This window comes from Lepisosteus platostomus, chromosome 12 (genome assembly GCF_059453375.1).
Source record: "Lepisosteus platostomus isolate fLepPlt1 chromosome 12, fLepPlt1.hap1, whole genome shotgun sequence".
Taxonomy (NCBI): domain Eukaryota; kingdom Metazoa; phylum Chordata; class Actinopteri; order Semionotiformes; family Lepisosteidae; genus Lepisosteus; species Lepisosteus platostomus.
Genome location: NC_142622.1, coordinates 25,342,313 through 25,369,822, shown reverse-complemented (window position 1 = coordinate 25,369,822; position 27,510 = coordinate 25,342,313). Strand labels below are relative to the sequence as shown.

At 36.4% G+C, this 27,510-nt stretch overlaps 1 protein-coding gene across 7 annotated transcripts in view; it reads left to right on the top strand.

The window, feature by feature from the left end:
• golga4 (golgin A4) overlaps positions 1 to 25,946 on the top strand; it is an 81,414-nt gene extending 55,468 nt beyond the window's left edge. For 5 of the 7 annotated variants that reach the window (XM_088601486.1, XM_088601484.1, XM_088601485.1 and 2 more), the window contains 11 exons: positions 70 to 4,307; positions 4,718 to 4,839; positions 6,320 to 6,450; positions 8,602 to 8,715; positions 10,650 to 10,670; positions 11,090 to 11,158; positions 11,558 to 11,633; positions 15,173 to 15,267; positions 18,386 to 18,472; positions 21,460 to 21,526; positions 25,230 to 25,946. In XM_088601486.1, coding sequence (XP_088457612.1) covers positions 70 to 4,307; positions 4,718 to 4,839; positions 6,320 to 6,450; positions 8,602 to 8,715; positions 10,650 to 10,670; positions 11,090 to 11,158; positions 11,558 to 11,633; positions 15,173 to 15,267; positions 18,386 to 18,472; positions 21,460 to 21,489 — 4,983 coding nt within the window. In that variant the 3' untranslated portion in view covers positions 21,490 to 21,526; positions 25,230 to 25,946. Of the gene's footprint in view, positions 1 to 69; positions 4,308 to 4,717; positions 4,840 to 6,319; positions 6,451 to 8,601; positions 8,716 to 10,649; positions 10,671 to 11,089; positions 11,159 to 11,557; positions 11,634 to 15,172; positions 15,268 to 18,385; positions 18,473 to 21,459; positions 21,527 to 23,210; positions 23,254 to 25,229 lie in introns of all 7 variants that reach the window. The other 2 variants (XR_015925727.1, XM_088601482.1) reach the window with 2 other exon arrangements.
• Positions 25,947 to 27,510: the final 1,564 nt, after the last annotated feature.

Sequence of the window (27,510 nt, the reverse complement as noted above, 5' to 3'; positions counted from 1 at the left end):
GGGGACTGTCTTAGGCATATGCTTCTACTGCTAATTTCTGTGGGTTTTCTCTGATTTTTCTGTTTACAGAGAGTTCTGGAATTGGAAAGCTCTCTGGCAAAGTTTTCACAGGATGGGGCAAAACATTTGGATGAGCAGTTGTTGCAGATTGAACATAAATCTGCGGAGAAGCATGAGGCCGAAATGACTGGATTGGCTATGAAACTTAAAGAGCAGTTAGAAAGCCTAAGACGGGATCAGGAGAGCATTCGGGCAGAACAAATGGAGAGCATGAAGCAGCAACACCAAACTGCCCTGGAAGAACTTAAGGAAAAACATCGACAAGAGTTAGATACTGTCCTGAAAGAGAGGGAGTCTCAGTTCCATGCACACATTGAAGACATGAATTTAAAAACCTTGGAGAAGCTTGACGTAAAACAGACGGAGCTGGAGGCTCTCTCTTCGGAGCTGTCAGAGGTTCTGAAAGCACGAAAGCTTTTGGAAGAGCAGCTAAAAGATGCCACTAACTCTGTCAGACAGGAGTACGAAGTTAAACTCCAACAGGAGAAATCCAGGTACGAGAACGAGGTGGAAGGCATTAGATCACAGCATGAGCAGTCTTTGGGAGGAGTAGAGAAGACTCTGAAGGAAGAACTCAATAAGCTCAAAATGGTCTTGGAAGAAAAAGAGAAAATAATTGAAGAAATACAGATAAGGGAGAACAATCTGAAGGAGGAGGCAGTCAAGGCTCAGCAAGAAGCAAGAACTAAATTTGAGGAGCTGAGCCTTTTACATAGCAGAGAGCTGGAAGAAGCACTAGAGCAAGCACAGAAGACATTTTCTGGAGAGTTAGAAGAACTAAGAGAAAGTCTTAAAAGAGCAGAATCAGAAAGGGAACATTTGACAGAGGCCAGTGTTAAACTATGTCAAGTCACCCCTGAACTAGAGAGTTTGAAAGGTCAGGTGAAACAGCTAGGGCAACAGCTAGAGGATAAGGAGAAAGCATCAGACCAGAAAGTGCAGACTCTTCAAGAGGAGTGTTCAGCGCAGGTAACAGAACTACAGTGCCAGCTGGAGAAGGTTAAGAAAGAACTGTCTGAACAGGAGCAGTCTTATGCACAAACATTGGATCTGCATCGCCAACAGGTAACACATTTAAATAAAAAGTTAGAAGAGGAGCAAGCTGCAGCAGTGCAGAAAATAGAGGCCACAAAGAAAGAGTTTGAAAGCAAACTTAAAGCACAAGAAGCAAAGATGGAAAAAATAAAACAAAAGGCAAAGGAGATGCAGGAGAAGTTCAAGAAGACACTCTCTGAGCAGGAGAAAAAACTGAGAGTGGATCTGGCAAAGAAGGAGGAAGACCTTGCCCAAAAGGACAAGCAGTGTAATGAAAAAATCCTGGAAATGGTTCATGCCAGTTCAGCTGGCATCAATGATGCTGTCTCTCAACTGGAAGCCACCCAGAAAGAGCAACTAGAGAGTTTGTGCAAGGCCCACAAGAAGGAGCTGGAGGAGTTGACTCATAGCTGGCAGAAAAGGCTGGGTCAGCAGGAGGAAGAGATACAGGAAAAGCATGAGGCAGAGTTACAGGAGAAAGTACAGGAGCTTGCTGAAATTAAACAACAGCTAGAAGCCACTAGAGACGAGAAGGAGCAGGTTCTCCAAGAAATTAAAGACCTAAGGGAAGAGCTGGCCATGAGAGAGACTACTGTGCAGAAACTGCAGGCAGAACTGAAGGAGGCAGCTGTGAGGGTAGAAAATTTATCACAGGGGGAAGCAATGTTGAAGGAGCAAGTTGAGGCAATGGAAAAAAACCTGAATCAAGCTTTAAATGAGAGAAATTCCTTTCAAGACCAGTTTTGTATAGCTGAAGAGGATAGCAAAAACAGGCTTCTAGTTCTTACAAAAGAGCTGGAGGAGGCCCAAAACAAACTGCATGTTCTTGAAGCTGCAAGCAGTAAAGGTGAGGACATCCAGAAGAGACTTGAGGAGAAGGTCCTAGAAATGCAGTCAAAAGAAGTAGAGTTAAGAAATCAGCTCAATATGATCAACAAGCAGTTGGTTCTTTCATGTAATGAAGTTCGAATGAAGCTGGAAGATAACACCAATGATCTCTGTAACACATTGAATAGCAGATTCAGTGTGCTATGTGATAGAGTTGCCTGCAGCCAGAAACAAATTGCACAACTCAGAAATGTAATTCTGTCTAAGAGTGATAGAACCCATACGTTGGCAGAACGGCTTCAGCAGATGGCAGAGGAAAAGAATAGCTTAGATAGTAGACTGATGCAGATGATGCTTCAGTTGCAGGACAAAGAAGACCATATAAAAGCCTTAACTACTGAGAAGGAATCTTTAGAGAAAGATAGGAACTGTAATGTGCAAATCCTTTCAGAGAAAGAACTTTGCATTGAACAGCTAAAAAATGACTTAACTGCAAGTATGGAGGCCAGTGTTGCAGTTTCAGAAATTATTGAAGAAAAAGAAGGTCATATCACCAGTTTGGAGAACATGGTAAGTGACTTGAAGACCAAGCTAGCAAACAGTCTAGCAGCCAAGGAAGAAGCCATATCGTTACTCAATGAGCAGCACAAAGAGGAACGTCAGGTACTAGTAAACCAAATGAAAGATTTATCAGAGAGTTTAGAGACTGTTAACAAGGAGAAATCCTTAGCCCTGGACCAGGCAGAGCAGTTGAAGAGTAAGCTTTCAGACTGGAAGAAGAAAACAGAATCCAAGCTCACTCAGAACAACAGTACTGTCAAGTCACTACAGAGCAAAGTGGAAGACATGGAAAAGCAAATAGCTGACAAAGATGAAAAGTTAGAAAGGTTAACAGACTGTGTTAATAATCAGTCCATTAGCAAATCTGAGATGGGCCAGGCTTTAAGTGAAAAGGAGCAAAAGGTTGGTGAGTTAACTGCAGCCTTACAGAGCTCCACTTGCAGGATTAAAGAGCTGGAGGATCTTCTGGTCAAAAAGACAGAGGAATATAACCAGTTAATCACTGATATGCAAGAACAGTGCCAAGTCAAGGATAGGGAACAAAAAGAGATAGTTATACAGTTACAACAGGCACAGGTGCTGTCCTCAGAAAAAGTCAGCTTGGTGCAGGAGACTGAAGAGAAACTGCAAGCTCTCATGAAGGAAACAGAAACATTAAAGCAAGAGCTTCAGCATCAAAAGGAAAATTTTGAAAGTTTGAAAGCAGAAATTCTGAAGAGCAAAGAGGAGGAACTGAAGTCAGCAGAAGAAAGGTTAACAGAGAGCATGGGTAGACTAGCAGAGCTGAAGAAGAAAGCTGAGCAAAAAATTGGCTTAGTGAGGAAGCAGTTGACCTTACAGGTGGAAGAGAAGGAGCAAGCTATAAAAACCTTGGAAACCCAGCTGGATGAATTTAAATGGAAAGTTGAAGATAGAGAAGAAAGTATAAAAACACTTCAGGAAAAAGTTAAATCTCTTGAAGCTGCCTTAAGTAGTGGAAATGATGAAATGGAAAAGCATGTGCAAAAGGTGAGAGATGAAGACAAGCTTGAGAAAGAGAAGTCCTTGCAGAGTTTGGAAGAAACATATGAGGAAAAGCTCTGTGATCTTCAGAAAGAATTGGCTGATCGAGACGCCGTTATTCAGAAAATTCAGGAGAGTGATAAGGAAAGGGGTTCTATTCAAGACGAAATATCTAAGAAGCATGAAGAGGTTCTAAACAAGCTTAAGAGATCAGAAGAAGATAAATTACAACATCAAGCCGAAATCGACAATCTTAAAGTAGAATTGCTGAAGCAGAATGAAATGTATGCTGTCTTGGTCCAACAGCGGAAGGACAGTATGGAGTCAGACCTTCAAAGGCAATTGCAAGTCAAGGAAGGAAAAATTACAGAACTGGAAAGCAGCTTGGAGGAGCTGAAGAGAAACATGCAAGAAAGAGAGGTATCAGAGAATGTGCTACAGCAAAAAGTCAAAGAGCTGGAGAATTGCTTGGCCAAGGAGCAGTCAGACTTTAAATGTAAAAAGGATGCCTTATCTGAAGAATATGAACAAAAGCTGAAGGACCTTAAAAACCGACTGGATGAGAGGGAATCTGTTCTCAAAACCTGTGAAGAAGTGTCAGATGGGAACAGCAGGTCTGACCCTGATGGTGTTGTGTCAGACGAGAGGGCAGAACAGAAGGAACTGGAGAGGAAGCTAATGGAAGCAGAGAACGAGAAGCAGAAACTGCGTAAAGACGTTGCCAGACTGCAGAAAGACATCCGTTCTTTGCGGAAGGAGCATGTGCAGGAGCTGGAGTACGTGAAAAAAGAAATGGCTGAAGAAAGTGAAAAGAAGCTCAAGTAAGTTACCTGCGTTAATCTATCCTAATCGATCAATTAAAATTGATTTTGTAGGTCATTTTCCAAAAATCTGTAATCCAGTTTTCTTCTGTCACTTTGATTATTTCTATATCTTAGCCAGATCACTTTCTAAACTGTATGAAATTAGTATAATGTACAGATGTGCTGCCAATTTGGTAATTTACAGCAAACTGATTCTGTGTGGTTTGCTACAAGGTGAGACACTGGTACCCCTTTCAGTAAAAAAGAGATATAGCAAATCTCTGTAAATGGCTGATTGGGTGAAGAAAGAGGTACAGCTCATCAGATTTACTTTTAAAATGAAGTGCTCGCCTTGCCTATTTATTATTTACATCAGTAAAGAGTTTAAGCCTGGTTTTGTTAAAATCTCCGGTCATCTCTGCCAACAGGTTGGAACTGGAGGACTTGGAGATGAAGCACAACTCGGGCTTGAAGCAATTAATGAGGGAGTTCAACACGCAGATGGCCAAGAAAGAACAGGAGATGGAAAATGCTGTAAAAGAGGCAATCAGTAAGATGGAGACTTCAAAGATTTGTAATTCTTGCCTTTTGTTGTCAAGTGTGGCAACTATATACCGTGATCCCACTTTTTTTTACCATACCATATCAACCAATTAAAACATCCAGTTACTCAACAGAATAAGTATGTGGGATTTTTATGGCCCAGATTTCCTTCCAGTTGCCAACAGCTTCTCCCATGAGTTAGGAGAACTACAGAGCAATTAATGTCTTTCCGTCCTGCTGTCTCGGCAACTCTTCTTTTATCCTGCAAATATTGCAGACTGAAACTGTTTAGCATTCACTAACCCTCAACTGGAGCCTTCTTAATGGTGATAAGGTGAGAAATATTTTTTATCACCTTACAGCTTTTTCTCACCTTATCACCATTAATCAGTACATATCCTTTCTCTGCTACCTACTTCATGTGGATAGCTCAAAATGGATTAGACTTGACCTGGATGTGTACCTGAGCTAACAAAGATATGTACCAGTTAATTTTTATATTTAACTAAAAAAAAAAGTCACAACGGTTACATTTTCAAATGGACCCTAATTTACATACCTAGAGCTGATGGCCTTTGCTGTTCCTGGCTTTATTTTAAAGCAAGCCCCCTCTTTACCAGGTGTTTCAGTGCTGCCTGTGCCAGGTGGCTAAACCACTGCTACTCCATCTTCTGACACAGCTATTGTAACGCCTTCTCTGCCTCTTTTCCCCCTGCCTGGCAAATTATTTTTCAATCCTGGCATTTTATGCCCAACATTTTCAGCACCCTTTATAATGGAAGTCCTGGGAAACCCTTCGTTCCAAGTTCCACTGGCAGGCAATTGACTTTCCACCCCCATCAGATTGCACTTTTCCACTAAGTGCTGGTACTTGCACACATTTCTCTCTCGTATGCCTCCAAGAATAGTGTTAAACTGATTGGTTAAACTTGAAATTTCAAGACATAAATCTACAGTTCCACTGGATTTTGTAGGTGTCCTTTAATTCATCTTTGGTTTAAAGATTTGAAAAATGTAAATAACCATTGCAGTAATATGACGAAAATGGAATGGAAAATGGAAAACCTTTGTCAATTTGCCAGGCCAGAGGTTACCATCAATGGATTAGCCAAAAGCATCAACTAAATTCAGGGTACAAAGACATCTGGAAAACTTTATGGAATTTGCTTTCAAATGTGTCTTTTCAATTTTAGGGTTATTTTTATTCAGGTTTATGATTTAATTTCTAAAATTAAAAATGTATCTTTGTCATAGTAAAAATAGCTGTTTGGATATTTAAAAGGAAATGCTGGTTTCATGAAACAATTTAAAAAGACCATTATGATGCATAAGCCATATTTAACCCTGTTTTATTTATTCTGTAAACATGATTTTCAAACAGGAAAAATGTGACATGGATTGTGTGGAATTGTTTCCCAGTGAGGGTGTTTCTCAGTCCTGCTGGGATGAATGTTTGTGTTCATAGTTTCCTTACTTTTATTCTCCAGGCAAGGCCCAGGAAGTTGAGGCTGAGCTACTGGAAACTCACCGTGAGGAGGCCAATCAGCTGTACAAGAAGATTGCACAGAAGGAGGATGACATTAACAGAACAGTCCAGAGATATGAAGAGATCCTTCAGGTACAGTACCTCTTCCAGACATTGTGAAGTTGTAAAAACTTTAGAGTCTGTACCTCTGATACCTTTCACATAAGTATATCAGTCAGTAAATCTTAAAGGCCAAGTACCAGGGATTTCTAGCTTTCAAGGCATATCAGTGATGCACATTCTTTGTAATTGTGCATGCAAGTGTAAAAGTAATCAAGCAACAATCAAAATCCAATGCATTTAAGTATTAAAGTTTTTTTTACATATTATCACCATATGTGATTTGATGCAGCCTGTTATAAAGATATAAAGAAGGAAGTTCACAATGTAGGTGTGAAATACATTTCAATCCAATGATGAATTTCAATCCTGGGTGTTTTAGCCTACAAATGCGTTTGGAACTGCATGTAGTGGAAATTATTTCAGAGGACTAAAGGCAGTAGGATTCCTTTAGGTAATTCCAATTCCATCTGACTTTTGAGATCGCTGTCAAATAAGTCGTTGCAGTTGTGATTGTAGATTTATGACTAAAGATCTGCTTTCTCAAAATCAATGTTTCAAATTTCTTTTGCTTCTTAATGTCTCTGACAGTAGCCACAAAAAGTGTATATTCCCTTTTCCCTTTGTAGAATGAAGCAAAACATTGAAAGGATAAATATTCTTAACAGCCATTTAATGTTTTTTTTAGTTTTTACAATTCTCAAGATATTTCAGTGAAAAAAATAATAAAATCCTTTATCCTTTTCTGTCTGTTATGAAATGTTTTCCTGAAAATGTATAGCTTCTAACATCTAAAGTATTTTTAACAACATGTGGCTCTGATCCTTCATTAGTACCTCATGATTTCTCTTTCAGGCCTGTAATGTCCTAAACAGGAGTCAGGTATATCTGCACTTGAAGTTGCAAATAATATTGTTTATGACTTCCTTTTGCATATATTTTGGTGTTGTAATTACAATATAAATATGATTGTTGTGATGTGGAATTATTTTGTTAAGGATATATTCCTATGGAAATCACTCCCATTAAGTGTTTTCCCAATGGTTGAGCCATGAACACTGACAATAACCTCAAGAGGAGAGACCTTACGAATCTTAGATGTTATTCTTGACTTTACTGGGACTTCCTGGATCATTTTCCAGGTTGGTCTTGGGAAGATGCTGGTAGGATGAATGGTCCTGGGTAGAGTCACTGTTGCCTTATGAATATTTTCCATTTCTAAACTGTCTAGCTGATAGTGGATGAGTAGAGCCGCAAACATTTAGAAATGGTTTAGACCCCCCCTCTCTAGGCTGACAAGCATCAACCATTTTGTATTTCCAGTAACCTGTAAGGTGAACATCAAACCCACTATGTTTCTGACCATTATATAGGACAGGGCTGCCCAAACTCAATCCTTGTTAACGTTTGATCAATTATTTATCCACCTAATTCTAAATACCCCTTTAATTTTGCTAGGCAAACTAGGGATTCACTTATTATTTCACATACACTTATTCCTTGTCTCAAAAAGTTTGACGTTGTAATTCTAAACTCTTTTTTTCTTTATGAAAAGTCTACTGCCAGTTAAAAAAAGTATCTTTGTGAACTTACTGTATCTAAGGAAATCTATGATTTGTGCCCTGAACACAGTCTTCCTTCAGAGTTTGAAAGCTTTGAAAAAATACATTAAATACTGTACAGTATGTCATGTTAAGAAAGAAGTTAAGTTTACTGGATTCATTAAAGGCAAAAGAGATATCATTAGGTCTTTCTTTTGTAAACACAGTAGTGTAACTGAACCCATTGTTCAGCCCTTTTTGTTTTGGAAAACTTTGCATTTTCTCTTTGGTCTAAAATTTTAGTATTGGCTCTGTGTGTCTTTTACTGTGAGCCCAATGGGTGAGGTTGTTTTGGACTGCTATGGTGACTGATTGCAAATTTAAATTTTTACAGCATTATTCCTGCTTTTTTTCTTCTATCAGCTGACAATTAAAAGTAAACTTAAGTCAACCATGAACCAAATACACTTGTCTAAACTAGAAAGGAACTGATGTGTATTTACTTTTGTCAGCTTTAGGAAGTATTCTGCTTTTTTAAATGTGACTAATTATTTAAGGTCCTTTACAAAATTGGAGCTGCTATGAAAACACAGTTTTTCATCATTGTAACAGAAAAATAATGGTCTTCTCTTGGTCTCTTTAGAGTCGTGAGGAAGAGATGACTGCGCGAGTGAATGAGATCCAGAAGGAGCTGGAGGAGTTGCGGGCTGAACGGGAGCAGACACTGAATGAAGAGAAGAACCGGAACAGCCAACAGGTGCTATACACACCATTGTACAAATGGGCATTACTCTTAAACCTAAGGCTGCATAAGCCTTGGTTTCCTTCCAGATCCCTCCATAATAGTGAGACCAGTATTGAGAGTCACTAAGTATTGTTTATTATAAACCCATCCAATTCTGATTTGCAATACTTCTTTTCCCCCCCATCTTGGGTCATAACTGTGAACACTGTACCTGCACATGGGAGAGAATGAGAAATTGTAACTGACCTGTCCCCCCCCTGAGCTGCTCCAGTTGTAACGCCTCAGTGGCTAAACCTTCATATAGAGGTTCAGGGTCTACCAGTGGAGAGGTGTATTCCTCATTAACTGCATATCCAAAACAAGATTCTATTCTCTTAGGTTGATCACTGAAATTGCACTCTTCCTTTGTAGTCTTTGTGAGTCCTGGCAAGGCAAAGGAGCTAATACCTCAGGACAGAACTGTGTAACAATGTATCACGTGGGCCAAGAGGTTCAGTTTTCAGAGCCTTGTTAAAAAACTGAAGAAATTTAGGTCTGTCATTTCATTCAAGCCTGGAGGCCCAGTCCTTTTTTAAGTCTAAATTGTTTTTGGGGAGTCAGATGGAATTGTGCAGTAAATGTCTGATTTACTGGCAAAAAATAATTTTCCTAGTCTAGATGTTTTTTGAGGAGGGGTTGCTATTGAGTAACCATGTCATTAACTGCAGCAGCACCTCAGTTTTAGAAAGCCTGCAAACTTTAAGTACCTCTTTGTTAGGGAAGATTTTCAACTTGTTTTAAAGGGAGAAGCAAGCTTGATGTAGTACTTTCAGCTCCTTTGTAAATACTCGTGAGTCTGCACACTCTCAAAGCTGCCTGTTTTTTATCTAAACACACTGTGTTTAAGTGTGAGTTTAAAAGGAATAGTTTGGCTTTCAAAATTAATCTCTTTATGGTAATGCACTGTCCAGTCAAGCAGAAATGTTTGACAGTTTCTGCCTTTCTTTTCTACATACTGTCAGCATTCCAAATAGGATGCTTACTTAAGGTTTTTCAATGAAAGTGCCATGTGTATCCATTCTAAAATATTGCATTTGTTCTTGACTTTCACATTTTAAACTTGGGTGTTAGTCACTTTCTTTCTTTTTTTGTGAGAAATATGGCATTTACTTTTGCTTAACCAGCAAAAATGATGAAAAATGAAAATGGTTGTCATAAACGGAATGCATTAAGATCATTTTAAAGTGGACAGTAAAAAGAAATTACGGTTTGTTCCACCTCTCTAAAAACATAAATCCCATTCTATATGGAGTAAGTGTTTATCTTTGCCTTATATGCTACTTTAACACTAGATTTGAGTGATGATTTTGAAATGTGCTGAGTGGATAATGGGCAAGAGTGGCAGATTGTGTAGTTTCACCTGCCAGCTGGGAGGAAACTGACCAATCAGAATCAATTATCTACTTTACGCATGTATTTTAGACATATAAAGAGCAAATTCTTATTGGCTGACAATCACGCAACTTGCCTTAGCAACAACTCAGAATTCAGCACTGAAAAGAGTCTGGAGGAGTATACAGATATTTCCCCCCTCCGGAACATTTCTTTAGGTTTACAACAGATTGTAGAAATGTTTTTGTTTTAAACAGAAATGTGATCGTGTCACTTTCTTATCATGTGGTAATACCTTTGCAGTTCTTTTTCACTCTTCAGTGTGCTATTTAGTTTGGTTTTAAATTAGCCCTCTCTTTTATTTGACATAATCTGACTCATTTAACATCCAAATCGTTGTTGATTTATATCTGTATTCCTGTTTATCAGTTTATCTTAGTTGTTGGGACATTGGGTCAAAATGATTGCCCCCACTGTCATGATGTTTTAGAGGGAATAAAGTAAAGTGAAGATAACATTTGTTTAAATGTGATTAAATATACAGTAATGTATTAATACTTTTTTTTGTTTTGTAGGGTACTGTGAAAGAGCTACAGGTGAGTTTATTTAAGACTTTCCTTATTTCATTGTAATAACTTTTGGTCTGTCACCTGACCAGTCAATGTTGCTGGACTGTTAAGATGACTGAATTCAGCTGTTCAGACACCACAAGTGTTTGGGGAATATAGTGGGAACAAGATCTGCACTTTATTCCTCTTCTACTACAATGGCACTATACACATTTAGCATACAAGTATATATACTGTATAATCCATTCTTTGCTGTATGAATCTTTAATTTATTAGTTGTGATTTGTAATTTGATTAGATTTAGTTTTTTATATCATTAACAGAGCAGGCATGTAGTTAGTGGAGACTTGGAAAGGATGCTTTGATTACTCTAGGCTTCAGGCCTAGGGTCAGAGGTTCTGCAGGTTTATTCTGAGGGCTGAGGGCTCCGATGTGTCTTCCACCAGACGCAGCTTGCACACAAGACCACACTTCTGAGTGAGGCTAAGCTAAAGGAACAGGAGTTCCAGGAAACGGTGAGGATATTTTAATGCTGTCTTACCCCACTGGATGAGTTGTTTTCTGTTTGTATAATATATTCATACTAATGCAAAATAATTTTCATTTAGAGTCACCTATCTTAAAATGAAAAAAATATCTGAGAGCTTAAATGCACTATCAGGTATCTCATCCTGCAATAATAAAATATTCCTTACTTATTTTTTACTGTTAGAATCGAATGTCTTGAAAAACACAGCTGTTTACCCTCATTCTTTTAACACATTCCTTGATCCTAGTGAATTTAATTTTTTAGCCAACTGTAATCCTTTAGGCTCCATGCCATCAACAGCAAAGGAGCGTAATTGAGGAAAAGACAATGACAATGTATTTATGCGATTGCACAATTTTACTGAATTGTTTTTTTTTGTTTGTAGATCCATTCTCTTGAAGATAAGCTAAGATGTTTGCATAAGAACTCAGTTGTGACTCATTTAGGGACACCATATAGAGGTAAGCTTTAATCTCTTCATCTGGGCTGTTTTTTTGGTGTGTAATGGTGCAGAAAGTTTTGGTTCTGATTGTGTTGATTAAAAACATTTTTTTACCTTGAAACTACCAATGCAAACTTTCAATTGCTTGCTTTGTATGACTCTTAACTTAATTAAATTAAAAATGTCGGACATTCTTCAGCATCTAATAATAAATATACTACAAAGCTTTCTACATTTGGAGAGAGGGATCCTTTTATGATTTATTTGCTGTTTGACAGCAGACTCCACTATGTTCAGCACGACTCAATGGATTACCAGTGTTTCAGTACAGTCCTATAGGGTTCAGTAGCTTGCCTGTATCTGTAAGTATATTTAATCAGCAAGACGGAAATTAGCCAGGAGATCTAAATTACACTCATCACTCATCAACCTTTCTGTTTTACACATGTGCTGTAGGAGAAAGTATAAAATCTGTAGCCTTCAGATTAAGGGGAAATGAAGGCAGGAAAGGTCGTGCTGCATTCTAACCTCGCTGTGTTACCCTCCCTGTTGATGCAGTAATAGGCATTCCCACATGAACATACTTGGACTAAACTGAAACGTCTTTCATGTTAATGGTTTTTGCAGTCACAGACTCCGGACAGTCTCATCATTGAACCAGCACATTTAAACCTGTGCAAGCAGAATACTTTTCCAAGAAAAACAACAAACAAAACTATATCCCTATATATGTAAAAATATCCTTACATATATAGGGATATTTGCATGTATATTATATTTCTAATGAGCTATTGTCAGACAGGACAAGTTTCTCAAACATCATGTTAAGTTTAAAATTCACCTTGCTTTCCATTTTCAAAAATGCAGTTCCAAAAGCATTTGAGAATTGTAGAATGACAATGACAAGGCATTGGATCTGTATAGTAGTTACAAGAACTTTTTTCTGTTTCTGGCTGAAGCTCTTCATTGCTAAGTTTTACCTTCTGTCCTGGTAGCCTTCTTTCTCCAAGTCTGAACTCTGAAATGTCTGGCCATTGTGTGAATATGAACAGGACTATGAAAGGGAATAGTGTAGGCTTGTTTCTGTTTGTTTTTTACCTTTTTTCTCTAATGTTATACTTTAAAACTTGAACTGTAAGCACAAACACTCATTAATTACTGTACATTGTGGGCTAAATAAAAGCTAAAATGCTTACAATATGTAATATGCTTACAATTACTTTGACTTATTTTACTTTTTCAGACCATTTAAATTGCCCAGGTACCTTTTTAGCAACATAGTATTTTTATAAGGCTTTAACTGCTCTAGTGTAGGAGTTTATTTTTCCTTTTTTAATGTTAACCATTTACATGAATTTAAAATTTTTTGAGAGAGTGTACTGCAGGGCAAGAAAGGTGAGGGCTCTCTGCCTCTCTCATATTACACTGGCTTCTTGGGGGAGGATGAAGAAAGCAGGGGAGAAGATTAAAGTCTTGGATTTATTGACGTTCTTTCCTCCACACCTACTGATCAAAGGCCTGTTTTCATAGCAGTGTTGTTTTTATCTGCTCTCAGTAGTGGACATCCTTTAAAACGATTTTCTGTTGCATTTGGGATAATAGTCCTGATGACTTCATAGCTGGGGACAAAAGGACATGACATAGAAAGTTTTCACACAGCTTGATGGTCGTGTGTGAGAAGGTGTGACTTTGTTTTGAGTGGTGTGTTTCTAGCAACAGAGGGAAAGAGCACATCACTTATCCCACTATTTCTGCAGCACTTTCAATGAAGGGGCACCTAATTAAGAGAGTGTGTGAGCTGCATTGTGTTTCAGTCGAGTGTTCCTTTTGCAAAATCTTGTTTTCAAGACCATTTTGTGAAAATGAATGGTGCTTAGCAGGAAAGCTATCTTGTAATCTTATAAAATCTTACTGTAATCTTGTAATCTGCCAAGAAATTAGGTAGTTAGAATACCAGCAGTAAAGGTTTATTTTATTTCCTATATATATAGCAATATATTGCTAAATTCACATGTGACAGTTGTTTCTTTAGCTATGTATAAAAATCCAGAGTCACACTCTAGTTCCTTACTGAACACATTATCCTCTCACAATAGATCCCTGGTACAACTGCCTAATAATAGAAACTCAGCACTTCTCACAAACTGTCTCTTGCCTTCTCTCAGGATTCCCGGGTTTAAGGTGTAGATTGAAATGTTTACTTGCTTGTAAAGCAGTACATGGAAAAACAATTAAATCTTTTGCACATCATATTTTTTAGGGAAATTTAAAATATATTATTCTCATTCATTGTTGTTTTTAGTAAATATTTTATGTCACAGGACCATTTGGGGTTTAAAAAAATGTAATGGGAGGTAAAAGCCTGATTTACAGAAATCACAATTTGGGCATAGCAGAGATGCTGTGACATGTTTCAAGGTGTTTTCAGTGAGGTTAATTCTGAAAACTTGCTGGCAAATGATAACTGGTAAATTTACTTTTTGGACAGCATACAGGTACCATCTAGGTTCAATTCGAAACTTTACTGCTTATAATCGTAACATAAGGACTGGATCACTCATTCATTTTGTTAACATTTTTTATTTTGAGAAAACACCTCTGCCGCTATAGACTTAGTCTCAGTGCTCAGTTGCTCCCAGTGTATTAAGAGATGTGCTTAGTGAGTTACTGCTTGTGTTTACCAAAAAGGAATGGCTCATGTGCAGATTGCAGACAATTTGCAAATGGCTGCTTGAGAACTGGGCTGCCTGTCCTGGTTTCAATTACAGAGCTGATTCTGAATGCCTGGCAGGGGCTGTATATGACACATTACAGTATATGACTGCTGGGAAATGGGTGACTGAAGGGGGAGTGAGTGGGGAGCATTCTTCAACAGTGGGATAACTTGGACTGTTCTCCACTAAACAGAAATGCAATTAGTTTAGTCTATTGTTGGTAACTACGCAATCACTGTATTGCAGTTAAAGCAGAAATCAGTGTTTGGTATATGATTGTGATGTTTTAAGTTTTCTTATTTACCAAAACAGTTCATTGTTGACTTGTGCAGTTTTTCTACAGACTAAACTGTTGTTCATATTACTGCTCCTGAAATATTGCTAAATACATTTAATACCCTTCCACATGAAAGTGCTAGACTTCAGACTATTAACTTAAAAAACTGAATAAAGTATGGCTTCCAAGAACAATGTATAAATTCTATACACTGCCTGTAACCCCAAACTATTAACACTACCACATATAGTTTTTGTAATTGAACAAATTTAATTTAGATCAGACAAGAGAACACAATATTTTGTTCTCCAGGGCAAGTATACTCTCAGAAATTTAAAAAGAAAACTTTGTTCTCTCAAGAATGTGGAATGTTAAAACTAGCTTTTGTGAATTCAGTTACATTTTGTTTTTTCTGGGATTCCTGTGCTCTATCACAACACTCAGGAGTTGATTGGGTCAGAGGTGCTTGTCTGCAACCTACTGTTCTCTATGTATGGCACATTGGTTTCACTGGTAAGCGGATTTCACAGTCCTGATTGTTAGATTTTCATTATCTGTGACTTGCAGATGGAAACCTCAGCAGCGACGCTTTCTCAGAGCCTACAGAGTTCGAGTACCTAAGGAAGGTGTTGTTTGAGTACATGATGGGGCATGAGACCAAGGTAGGACCCCTTTACAATCATCTTAAACCTGTGGACCTGCTGTTTTTATATTTGTTATCTGTACATCAGCAGCACAGATATCCAGCTGTTTCATCTCATTGCAACACATACAGCTGAGGTTTTAAAACAACACATTTTCTAATACTTATAAATCATGTGTTTGATTTATAAAAGAACAAAAGCAATTGGCTACTTAATCTTTACTGTTTCTTTCTTAGCATAATGTTGCCTCTTTAGTTTGAAATGTTGCTTGTATTGTGTTAACTTAAGATAAAATGTAGTTTACCTTGTACAACTAACTCATGAATCACTTAACGTTCCCTATCTGTTAAACAATGTCCGGTCCATTAGAAGGATCTGATCAGAATCAGAGATAAATGAAATGCAGAAAATTTGTGTCCTGATAAATTAAAATACTATGTTATGCAAACGGTTGTACAGTCAGGATTTCTCAGTTGGGAGACATTTGTGTAGTTGGAAGGGTAGTACACTAACAGGGGACCTAAATGGTTATGATTTCAACATATTGTATTGCTTGCATCTCCTAAAATATTCAGCTGCCTGTCCTGCTGTGGAGTTCAAATCCTGTTTCCTGAACCAGCCTGGATTGATTGCGCTTGGAAGGTTATGGAGAATACATTGCTCCAATGAGTGATTATATACAGAGGATCAATATGAAGGCACAAGGGAAAAGTGATTTATTAAAAATGTGCTTTTGTTCATCTCAGCATTGCAGTATGATGGGCTTGTCAGAAACTCCAACTGTTTTTTAACAAGATTGAAAGCTTTTTTACAACAAACATTTTTTTAAACATTTCTTAACTACTCTTGCAACCCGTAGAATTAGCTTCCCTAAATACAAGTATCGAAACCAAGTTGAACATAAAAGTTTACATAAAGCGAAGGCTGTGAGTGGTAGAAATATTCTTTGATAATTTGTTGTTTAATATTGTATATATTAAGTAAATGAGTTCTGTGCCTTTATTTTATTACCTTTGTTACTCTACCCTCTATTCTGAAAGGAGTGGGTTGATTTGTTCTAGGTAAAATAAGAGATAAGATCACTTTATTGTCCATATACAGTTCTTACAGGTAGTGTCTTAGATGTTGATTGCTAGGATGGAGTTGTGATTGGGAAAAGAGATAGACTGTGCTATTAACTGTGTAGTAAAAGTATAGTAATATGATTGTAGCACTGGAGGCTCAAGCATAATTGAGTTTAATAAGAGTGAAGTGAGCCCCCTTGTTCAGGTGTAGGCGAAAGTTCCTGTTGTAGGTTAAGCCTTTTGTTCCAGAGCAACATTTTGCTGGTTTTAAACTAAGCTGATTTCCATTCCTGTCATTTTCCTGCAAGTCCAATGCAGGATTAAATTACAAGGTTTGTGAAAACAATTTGGTCGTTGTAGTGTACAACATTTGGTATTTAAGCCTATATAATGTAATGTGTTGTTTTAGATTCTTGAATTCAAGCACCTTGACACAGTCATTATTTTACATCCCCATTTACGCACTTTATACAGTGCCTAAATACATAAGAGATCCTTACATTAATGCACTATGTTAGTTTTTTTTTAGTTTGGACTGCGTCCATCTTGTCCAAAGATATCTGTGGTACTCTATGTTGTCTGCTTTAAAAAGTAATAGGTAATCAGTCATGTGTATAGCTCCTTGCTTAGAAAATATTTTAGTCTTTTTTTTATTATTATCTGCACTGTGTCGTTTCCAGTTATACTTGGAGCTGTGAAAAATAGAATCCATTGAACTGGATGGGCCTTCATATCTTTTTTTATACACAGAATCTCAGATAAAATAGTTAAGAACTGAAACGTTAAAAAGAGGTCTGTAAAAAAGAAAGAAAGCTTGCATCATTAAGTGAGAACTCCAAAGCCAACTCTATTTTATGAAGAACAAAATCCGCTTAGGAGGAAACAATACCCAATAAGGAAATACATTTAGGAGTGTTTATTGAGGAGTCAGGCATAAAAAGCTTTGACTTAACCCTCTTGGCTGAGGGCCAACCACATGGCCGTAGGACTAGGAAGTTAGGACCTTCATACAGAGAGAGCAGCTCACCAAGGGCTAGCTGAAAAAGTGGAGAAATGCAGAAAGACCAATCCAAAGATGAGGGAAATGTTTACTGTGGTATTTACACATTTTTGTGACATGACATTGTGAAACTTAGAGGTAAAGGAGTTTTGTATGTCAATTCTTTTCAAATTAATTTAATTATTACATTTTCTCTGTCTTTGCATAAGGACAAACTACAGGATTTTGTGCACTAATAATTTATTACAATATAATATATTGTCATTTTAATAAAGCAAAAATACATCAGGAACTTATTTCAATTATTTTGGAGGCTAATTTTGAATTAATTTGGATTTATTTTTTTTAGCAAGTAAAGTCTTTGGCTAACAAATCCATCCTTATTTATTGTATACTGCTTCATTAGTATGTCTGTTTTTTATCCAAGTCATCAACAATGTGAAGATTCTTAGCCATAATCACCGCTTCCTCAGCCCCATGTAGAGATTTTTATAACTCCATCTATTTCCTTCTTAGCATGGAGAGTTATGAGGACCAGGTGGTTGCTTGTCCATTTTTTCAGCAGGAAAATATATATGCCCTGCCATTTCCACATGTGCAACAGGCACAGCAAAAGCGCATGTATGTGCAAAAAGATATTCTCTTTTCCTAGAAAATAAGTTTTACAGTTTGCATTGTTGAGAGAGTACTTTATAAAAGAATTTACAGCGCCCTTCTTATGCATGTCATCATGTATCTAAGAAACCAAGAGGGCCAGTGCTGCCTCTCTCATGTCAAACGCTCCCCCTGGCTTCTCTACAGTTTTGGTTTGGCTGCTTCTGCAGCCAGGTTGTTAGGCCAAGAGGAGAAAATAAGTTCTGCTCTTTTATTCTCTTGCTAATGATTGTTAAAACAGAGCAAAGAACTATCTATATGTGGTTTCTTTTAAAATGTTTCTCAAAAGTGTATACTTGGCTGGGAAACACTAATCATATGACGATTAGTCATTGTTCCGTCTTGTTTGTCATTTACATTTTTTTAGACAAATATTTTCTGTCTTATAACCAAACCTGTTTTTGTGTTCCTCTCTTAGACAATGGCAAAAGTCATAACTACAGTACTCAAGTTCCCTGAGGATCAGACCCAGAAGATTCTGGAAAGGGAAGATTCTAGAACACTAGTAAGTGCCCTCACACCAGTATTTGCTTTGCTAAACTAACTTTAGCAGCAGCTCTAAATTATGTGCTGCATTGTGAAGTACTTAATGAATTGGCCTTAAAACTCAAGGCTTAAGAGAATTTACAATGCCTTAAAATGTTAAAGCACTTTCTATTTTGAATAGTGAAATGTGCTGAGTGATAAATTATTATTTGACGAAAACATTCGTGTGCAACCTTCACTTTTACCATCCATTTAAAATTTTAATAATAACTTGTCAACTAAGAATGAGATATACATAATTCTTAAAATTAAGTGTTTACTTTTGCATTAAGAATAATAATTTTGAGGTTTCCCTTTCTTCTTTGACACAATAGATATATTTTTTCACCTGTGGTTTTGTTCATGGCCTTCACATGTGTCTTTTCCAGCACTTGTCTGTCAGGTGATAGTGACAAGCTGCTGCCTTACACTGAGCTAAAGCTTGTTTTTGCCTTGTTCCTCTTCATGTGAATTTCCTAACCTTGCCTTGTCCTTTTAAATAAGATATTGACCAAGTCTTAATATTGCTCTTCATGCAACCTGAAGTAATTCTAGCTTTTGTCAGCACAAAAAACATTTTTTATTGCTTTTGGTCTATGCTGTAAGGATGAATGTTTAACAAGGTAAAGACAAGGACCATTTACAAACTGCTTAAGTATACTTTAGAGCTAAGTACGTGTATGTGTAGATTCACATACCCACACTTTTGAAAGGTGTCATTTGGCAAGGGTTTGCTTGGGTGATCAGGACGTCTTTTCATTTCCAGTACAGTTTTCTGACCAGTGCTCACATGAACGGAAGGGTCTGTTCTTACATTTTTACAAGTTTTTTTGTGTTTTAGTCAGAAGTGGCCCTCCTTGGTCTAGGAGAGCTACAGTCCTGCAGGCTTTACAACCTTAAATCATCAATCTCTGAACGTTAGGAACAATTTTTCTTTTGCTACTTATTTAAGCAGGAGATTTGTTCAATTAAGCTATTCAGAGATCATTTGAAATTAAAATTCCAACTCCCTGGAGCCTTCAAGAATCATAGTTGGCCATCTCTGTCTTAATTGAATTAATCGACTTATGTTGACATTTCTTTACAACTGATGATTCAATGGTGACCTGTAAGATGTATTGGGTTGTTGTCAGCGGCACCAAGGTGCTACAGTCCACAAGAAAACATTGACTAGAATTTCTTACCCCTGAGATGTAGCCCATGAGATGCCCAGCTAACTTTAAATGTATACATATCCATTTTTAAAAATATAATGCAAGTAATGTACATCAGTACAAACTGTGTTTTGGTCTTCAAAATACAGTGCTAACAAGGAACAGATTTGCATCCTGAGTGGAAGTAGTATGTCTGTACGATATTTCAGAATCTACAAAATTCTTGATTTTAAGTTCTAAAGAAAAACATGTTTGTGAATTTCACAACTTGGTAAAATTAAATATATATATATATAAAATATATAACCTTGAAACTTAAAAAAGTATGATATTAATATATGATTATGGTGTGTGTCTTTTGTGTCACTAAGTGATTGCTCTTGGTCGAGTTCATGGTCATTATTGGTGCATCCAGTCTGAGCAGATCTTTGTACCTGGCGATAGTACCATGTTACATTTCATGTTACTAATTTATTCCCACTTTTCAGATTTAGTCTTAGTTTTGGTTTTATGTATTTTAGAACAGTCTACAGGGCCTGAATGCAGAGCATAGAGAAGAAAGTGTACATTAGGTAGGGAAGTGGAGTACTGTATATTGCATTTAGTCTCAGCTGCAATAAATACATGTTGTTTCAGGGCACATTGTGTTGCAGCCAAAATTGATATGCATCATCAAAAGCTGTAATTACTTTTGGTTTTGTAACTAATATGTTCAATTACATAATATAGCCTCAAATGCATGTTTAGTGTATTCATTTTAGATGATGGAAAATTAATCTTTCAACTCTTTAAATAATCTATAAAACAGACATTTTCTTCATAATTGTATTACAGTTTATAATGGAGGTGGATATTATGGTTAAGCTATTTTATTAATAAGTTTTTTTTAAATAATCCAACTTTACAAAACATACTGTTCTTTGAATATTGAAATGAAAAACTGAAGAGGAAAGAGTTGTGTTAAATAAGAAATGTTCACTTTTAAATCAGATGGTTCTGTTTCCCTAATATGAGATTTGTGGATACTGTGATGTCCTTTTTGTGATGAATGTTTATCTTTTTCTAAGGGAATGCTGAATGCTTTGATTTGACCTGCTTACACACCATGAATCTCCTTTGTTAATCTAAATGCATACTTCAATGTAGAAGTTTATTCTTGCCGTGGTGAAAGATCTTCCTTTTTCAACCTTTGTCCTGATATTACAGTGTTTAGCTGTCACATAGACATACAGTTTTCACTTAACATGTTTAGGGTGTAACTGCTGTGATTTTTACCTTTTGATATGACGCTATCACACTTCTTTGCATTGATTCTCAAAGTGCAGTATAATGTACACTCACATTGACAGCCCTTGTTTAAAAACTAACTGGCCTTGGGTGCCCTCTGTGCTTCATTCCTGTACAACAACCCTGACTCGCAGTAATCATGTGTCCACTTTATCGCATTTGAAACTATTTATGAGTCTATGCAAAACCTATGAGTTTATTGAAAACAATATAAATGTTTTTTCATGAGGACCTGAATAGAATTAAAAGTCTTATTTTTAGCTATTTGTTTTCATATCAGTTGCGTGTACTGCCTTAATTGAGTCCTGTATGTTGCCGAAGTTTGTTCCAAACAAATCTTTGTTCAAAAGAAACATTTGCCATTTCTTGAGGTTTTAGACTGACAATGATACTACCTTGTACATCTTCACCTTACTCGCTGCTTGCATTTTCTGTGTTGCAGAGTTCTGTGAAGCTCACTAACTGACACTTTTCACTTCTACTAACCAAGTTACTGTGCTGTGTTTTTTTTTCCCTGGCCTTGTAGTTTGCCTCACCGCAGCGTGGTATCTTCTGAGTAGACTCAGATCAGACAGTGCTTGGTTAGTATGGCGGTGAGTTAAGAGAAACCTCCCTTCTTATCTGGGGATCCGATCTGCATGAAACCAGCAAATTAACCCTTAAAGGGGAACTGCAGTCCAATTTCACAGAGTGATTATTAAATCTCGGTCATTGACGTTATAGAAAAAAATACAAATTCAAATTAAGCACAAAATCATGAACTTTGTGAAAGTACTGTAAGTGGTCATGTTGTCACAAACTCGCATTCGAGTTCCCATGAATAGCGACATGATTTGGCCCTTCCTGCTCATTAGTTTCTGTAATGACTAATGTAATGTGATGTACAAGAGAATAAAAACAAGTTGCACAGCAGGCATTTCACCGCAGAAATCTTCCAACATGATCTGCATGCAGACTTAACAAGTAAGTGCTATTTGTCTGCAAAACCATGTTGAAAGCGAGAACAATATTTCTTTTTGATTTAAAGAAATGTATTCACAAGCCTGCTTGTTTACAATGTCATAGTGCCACACACCTCACCGGATGTTTTTTTGCCTTGCAGTTCCCCTTTTTTCCCCTGCACAAATCCTATAAAGCATTGTATTAATGAGTCTTTTTGATTGTGGTCAGTTCTTAATCAAAGATAATCTTTTAGAAACACTGTCTTCTTTAATACCAAAAATTAACTACAAGGTTTATTAACTTTTTACTTTAAACTGAATAGTTGATACTGCATGGAGATAATTGTGGGCAGCTAGCAGTAGCTTTATGATCTGGTATAGGGGACTACTAATACTTCTATTGTATTATTTCACATTAGTACAGTACAATACAAATTAATATCTAATTATGTCAAATACTCCAAGTGTTCATTTGTCTTCTTTTTATGATCAAATACATCAGCAAAACATAAATGTGCTCATAAAGGTACTACTAGAAACAGTATAAACAAGATCCAATCACGAGCTATGTGTCTTTCCGGATTACACAGCTTTAACATTTCTCTCAAAACTCTAAAGCACCAGGCTGTAAAGCTGTTAAAGGAAATCATAATGGTTCCTTTTTTATGAGCTTGCCCATTTTTTGGTTGGCATTGTACAACATTTTACCAGCTCTTCTGTGCTGTCTTTTGTTTCCTTTTCAGTAATAATTTAATAAGTTATTACAGTATATGTTCTCTGGAGGATCGAAGTTTGAGGGGATTAAAGTAAATTAGAACATTTGTTCAAATGGTTTCACACTTCCCTTCATGGTATCTTTTATGTTAAAAGGCTGATGCATATCACAGCCGGTGATTTTATTATTTGTGATATGAGAGCTTAAGTACAGTGCATCAATTTGTAAATCTTTTATTTAACATTAATGTTTCCTACATAATTGAATAAATTTGTAAGTATTTTGGTGTTAGTACTTCTTTATAATGCAGTGTTTATGATTTATGTTTGCCTATAAAATGTACTTCAGATCTTTATATTGATAAGATGCATCTTGCATGGTACATAATCTTAAATTTATCACACCATTTTAAGTAAGGGGAAAGGAACATTATTTGTTATACAGCAGGGTATCAAATGTGTAAGGAAACCTGTGCCGTTTCTCTGCAAATCAAATTATACACTGCATAATTCCCTTAGAAAACTTTATCTAAACCTTTTGACACTCTTTATTCTTGTGTGTTTAAATAATGAAGAATGCTTATGACAATATCCTAAAGAATATACTTTTTCTCTTTAAAAGCTGAAGATAAAGAAGATAAATACTGTATATTCATTTTTGTATGGTCATTCTTTAAGTATATATATAACCGTTATTTAATAAAGTTGATAATTAAAGTTCTTTAAGTACAAAATTTGTTAATCATTTTTGTGATGTTAAAGGACAAATAAATGCTTAAAATGTAGTTTGAAAAAAATGTCATGACACTGTTGAAGACATGCAACTATTTATAAACTATCCTGGTACACAGAGCTCAAATAGTTTTATTATAGGCTTTAAATTTATATCAAAACCTATTATTCTATTCATACAAAGATCTTAAAGCCAAGATAATGCCTGTAAAACATCTTTACATGTGATATTTCTTATTATTAACGCAATGAGACTGTAGGGTTTGCATGAAGGAGGGTCATCTCTGTTTACTTTGGACAGCATCTAATGGCTTGATTGAGATTAGTTCTTTTAATCTCCACTCCCAATGCACATAAAAGGTAATTAATGTTGTGCCTTGATATTATACAGCCTGGCCATGGAGCCTAAAGCCTATTGAAGTTTGGATTGTACAGGATGTCAAACCAATAGATGCCTTGCATATTGGTGCAGAAATATATGGAGAAGCACTCCAGTGTCTTCATGGAAGCCTAAGTGTTTTACATATGAATGAGTATTCAAGACAAGTATTTAAACCAGTTTGCCCAGATATTCAATATTGTGGTTTTGCATTGATAATCATTGACTTGAGCCATCCTTACAAATATTTCCCCTGCTTGTATTGAAATGTGACATAAACCATAGTAGGGGGATTGAGCACAGACACATACTGTAACTTTAGTTTTTTAACTGTTGTTAGTTGTATGAAGGTCACAATTTAAGTATTGAACAGCTGAATTCATGTTTAAAAGTTAGACTGCCTTTATTAAGATTTCCACACAGGGTGCTAAAGTAAACTGGAAGACGTGTTTTTTTTAAAGCTGTAGGAGAGTATGTATTCATTTTGGGTTTTTTTTAGCATAGCACTTCATTACCCTGATATCTTATCTTATTATAAATTAATATAAAAAGCCCTGACTTAAACTCAAATGTACTTTTTCTTATGATCCTGTAAAGCAGCAGCTAAAATCGTTTTCCAGAAGCATATTTTCCTTTGAAGTAACAATTTTAATTTTTGTCTGAATTTTTTTTTAAAAGATGTTTTTAAAGCTTTTCTTATGGAAAACATATACCTGTGTTAGCTGTTGTGTTCATTTGTAGTTTATCTCACCAGGAATTGAGGTAATGTGGAAGGGTCTAAAAGGACATCCATGTAGAGAATCAATATTTTCAGTCCCTTAATCTTGATAAATTAGTTTATACAAGGTCATGGATCTGGTTCATTGTTGTCATGTGTGATTAATTATTGCATTCATATAGTGCTTTTCACTGCAAAGCACTTCACATACAGGAGAGGATCCACTTATTCCATCAGTGAATTGCAGCACCCATCTGGATGATTTGTGACAGTGAAAAAGTGCATCCCCAGTTGAATTAATGGGGAACTTCAGGGAGATTTAATTTAGCCAGGACACCAGGATTAACACACTTGTGAATACAGCCACATTAATGTCTAGTCACCATCTAAGTTAAATATCTAAACTGAAGTATGGCACCTCCTGCAGGAGTCTCCTTTGTCACTAAGCTGGGGTTGTTGAGTATTTATTTTATTGTTGAAATAATATGCTGAATTAAAACAATCAGAATGCAATGTCCATCTGCTGGTTTTAAAACAATCAGTAAACACCACTAACAATAAAACTGCAGACAAGATTTCTGCTTTCAGACACGTACAGCATTATTTCTGTTTACAATTCACTATGATGATCCAAGCTCTTCTGACAAGTTTTCTTTTTCATTTAGTTTTTTTTTTGTCATTCTGGTAAATGTTTGTTGCATGCTAAATTCCTTTCTTAGCTATTCATCTGCATTCTACTTTCCAAATGTTTGCCACGTTCCATGCAGTTCTTGTAAGAAAAGCTCTGAGTCAGGCTTGTTTTGTTGTTTTAGACCTGGTTGCGCTGAGAGAGCTGTTGGAATCCTGCAGGAACTCAAGAGGATTCGGTGACTGCTGCTGAAAGAACTGGTGTAGACCTGGGAATCGCATAGATGAGGGAGACCTGGATGTGACATTAAAGAAAACTTTTCTTAATTTTATGTGTTTTGTTTTTCCCTATTTTAAAAGGGTTAGGAGAACTGAATTACATTTCTGCCTTTTTCATGACATCAGTTTAAAAGACTCTTTATAACAAAAAGTTATATCTAGTTCCAAATTAATTACCATACAAAATATGACACTATATCAACTTCTAGTGAGAGATTGGTGAATGATTTTTCTATCTCCTCCTTCCGGTTTTTGTTTAGAGTTAGTACGAATGGATGGACTGTGCAATAAATTATATTTGTCTTTCCTTGCTGTTCTTCCTTTTATCTTATCTCTCTGTCTTTTCTCCTTCAGGTATTTTGGTTTATCTTGTTTTCTCTGTTAGGCTCGTTAACTATCCTCCAGTCTGTTCCCTCTGCTTTTGCTGGTAATTACACTGGATTGCGGTACCTCCATGATTGTTTATTACATAGCTTTTGTACTTTATATTTTCTGGGGAAAACACAAAAACATATTCTACTGTAAATTGTATATAACTGATTAAAATCTGTACTATAGAGCATATTGTGACTGTTGGTATGTTAATACATTTGAGACAAACTAATAAAGTTTTATTTACAGTACATATGTATCTTTATTTCTTGTGTTTCAGATCTTTTGAGATTATATATCTATATTAAGTAACTATATAACCTTTATAGATATGTATTCATATCTATAAAAGTTTGAGCAAGGTTACTTTTGTGCTAAAAAAGAAAAAAAGTAAAACATTGTTTCAGCTTAAGAGCCTTCTTTGGTTGTTGGAATGCAAATAATTAATCTTTCAAGTTGAATAACTGATTTTAATATTAATAAAATAGCCTTATGTTGGTAGTCTAAAGCTTTTGAAATAAATCCCTCCACCCTGTCAGCTGAAAATGTTTTCTATAAAAAAGTTATACTAGTACTTTTGGCAGTGAAAATGTGAAGGAAGATGGAAATTCTCCATTATCACTTCTCTGCAGTCAAGAGGATGATGTGGAGTCTCTGAGCTTCAGTTGTTCTCAGCTGTTCCTGCGTTCTGCTCCTCTAATAACTAAACACAGATTAACAGGGACTGTTGTGCCATGAATACTGTTAGTTTTTTTCACTCCCAGCATTTATGCAGTTGAGATTGGCAGCTGTTACTGTGTTTTCCACATACTATACATACAACATTTTATCTTTTTAGTATGGAGCATCTTTTTAGATCCTATGTAGTTATTCTAATAAATGTCCAGACCATCTAAGAAACATCCTACAATGGGCTGTTGAAGATCAATAAATTATGGGATTCAGGGATGCATTCTGCACGCCAAAAGGGAAAGCCTATGACTTAAAAAGCACAACATAGGAAGATTGACTGGTTTCAGTGGTGAAAATCTGAATGTTATTTAAAAATTAGTCTGAAGTAAAAATGCCTGTTTCCTCAGCAGATGCAATATATCTATTTTTTCCTTCACCTGCCATCAATATCAAAGTCAGGTGGGTTCATAGAATTAATTTAAAGATTAAGTTATTCTGTCATGTACCTGCAAATTTTATTCCAAGCTGCCCATTTTTGTACATCAGTCCTTAATGTAGTCCTCTTTGAAACTTTCTCTTCCTCAGTGGCCACATTATTAAAGTTCTTGTTTTTCTCTTTTGACTTTGATGTTTAAGAGAGGGAAAAGAATGGCAGTTTCAGATTTTGGAGACATTTTAAATAAAATTCTGTCTACACAAGATGTTTCCAGAGAACTGCTCTGTATTTCTTGGCAGCCTTGGTACTTTCATAACAATATGTTCTGCACAGCATTTAATATTGAAATTTGGTATTTCCACTTACATTTCTATGTTCATATACAAGAAAATCACAACACACTTGCAATCCACTTCTTGACATCATCAAGGTCACCGGCTGGAAGGTTGCCGGTTTGTATCCTGCGGCCGGCAGAGGAATCCTACTATGTTGGGCCCCTGAGCAAGGCCCTTAACCCCAGCTGCTCCAGAGGCGCTGTATAAATGGCTGACCCTGCGCTCTGACCCCATAGCTCCTCTCCCTGTCTGTGTGTCTCGTGGAAAGCAAGTTGGGGTATGCGAAAAGACAAATTCCTAATAAAAGAAATTGTATATGGACAATAAAATTATCTTACCTTACTGTATCTTATTAGATGTTAGGCTATTATA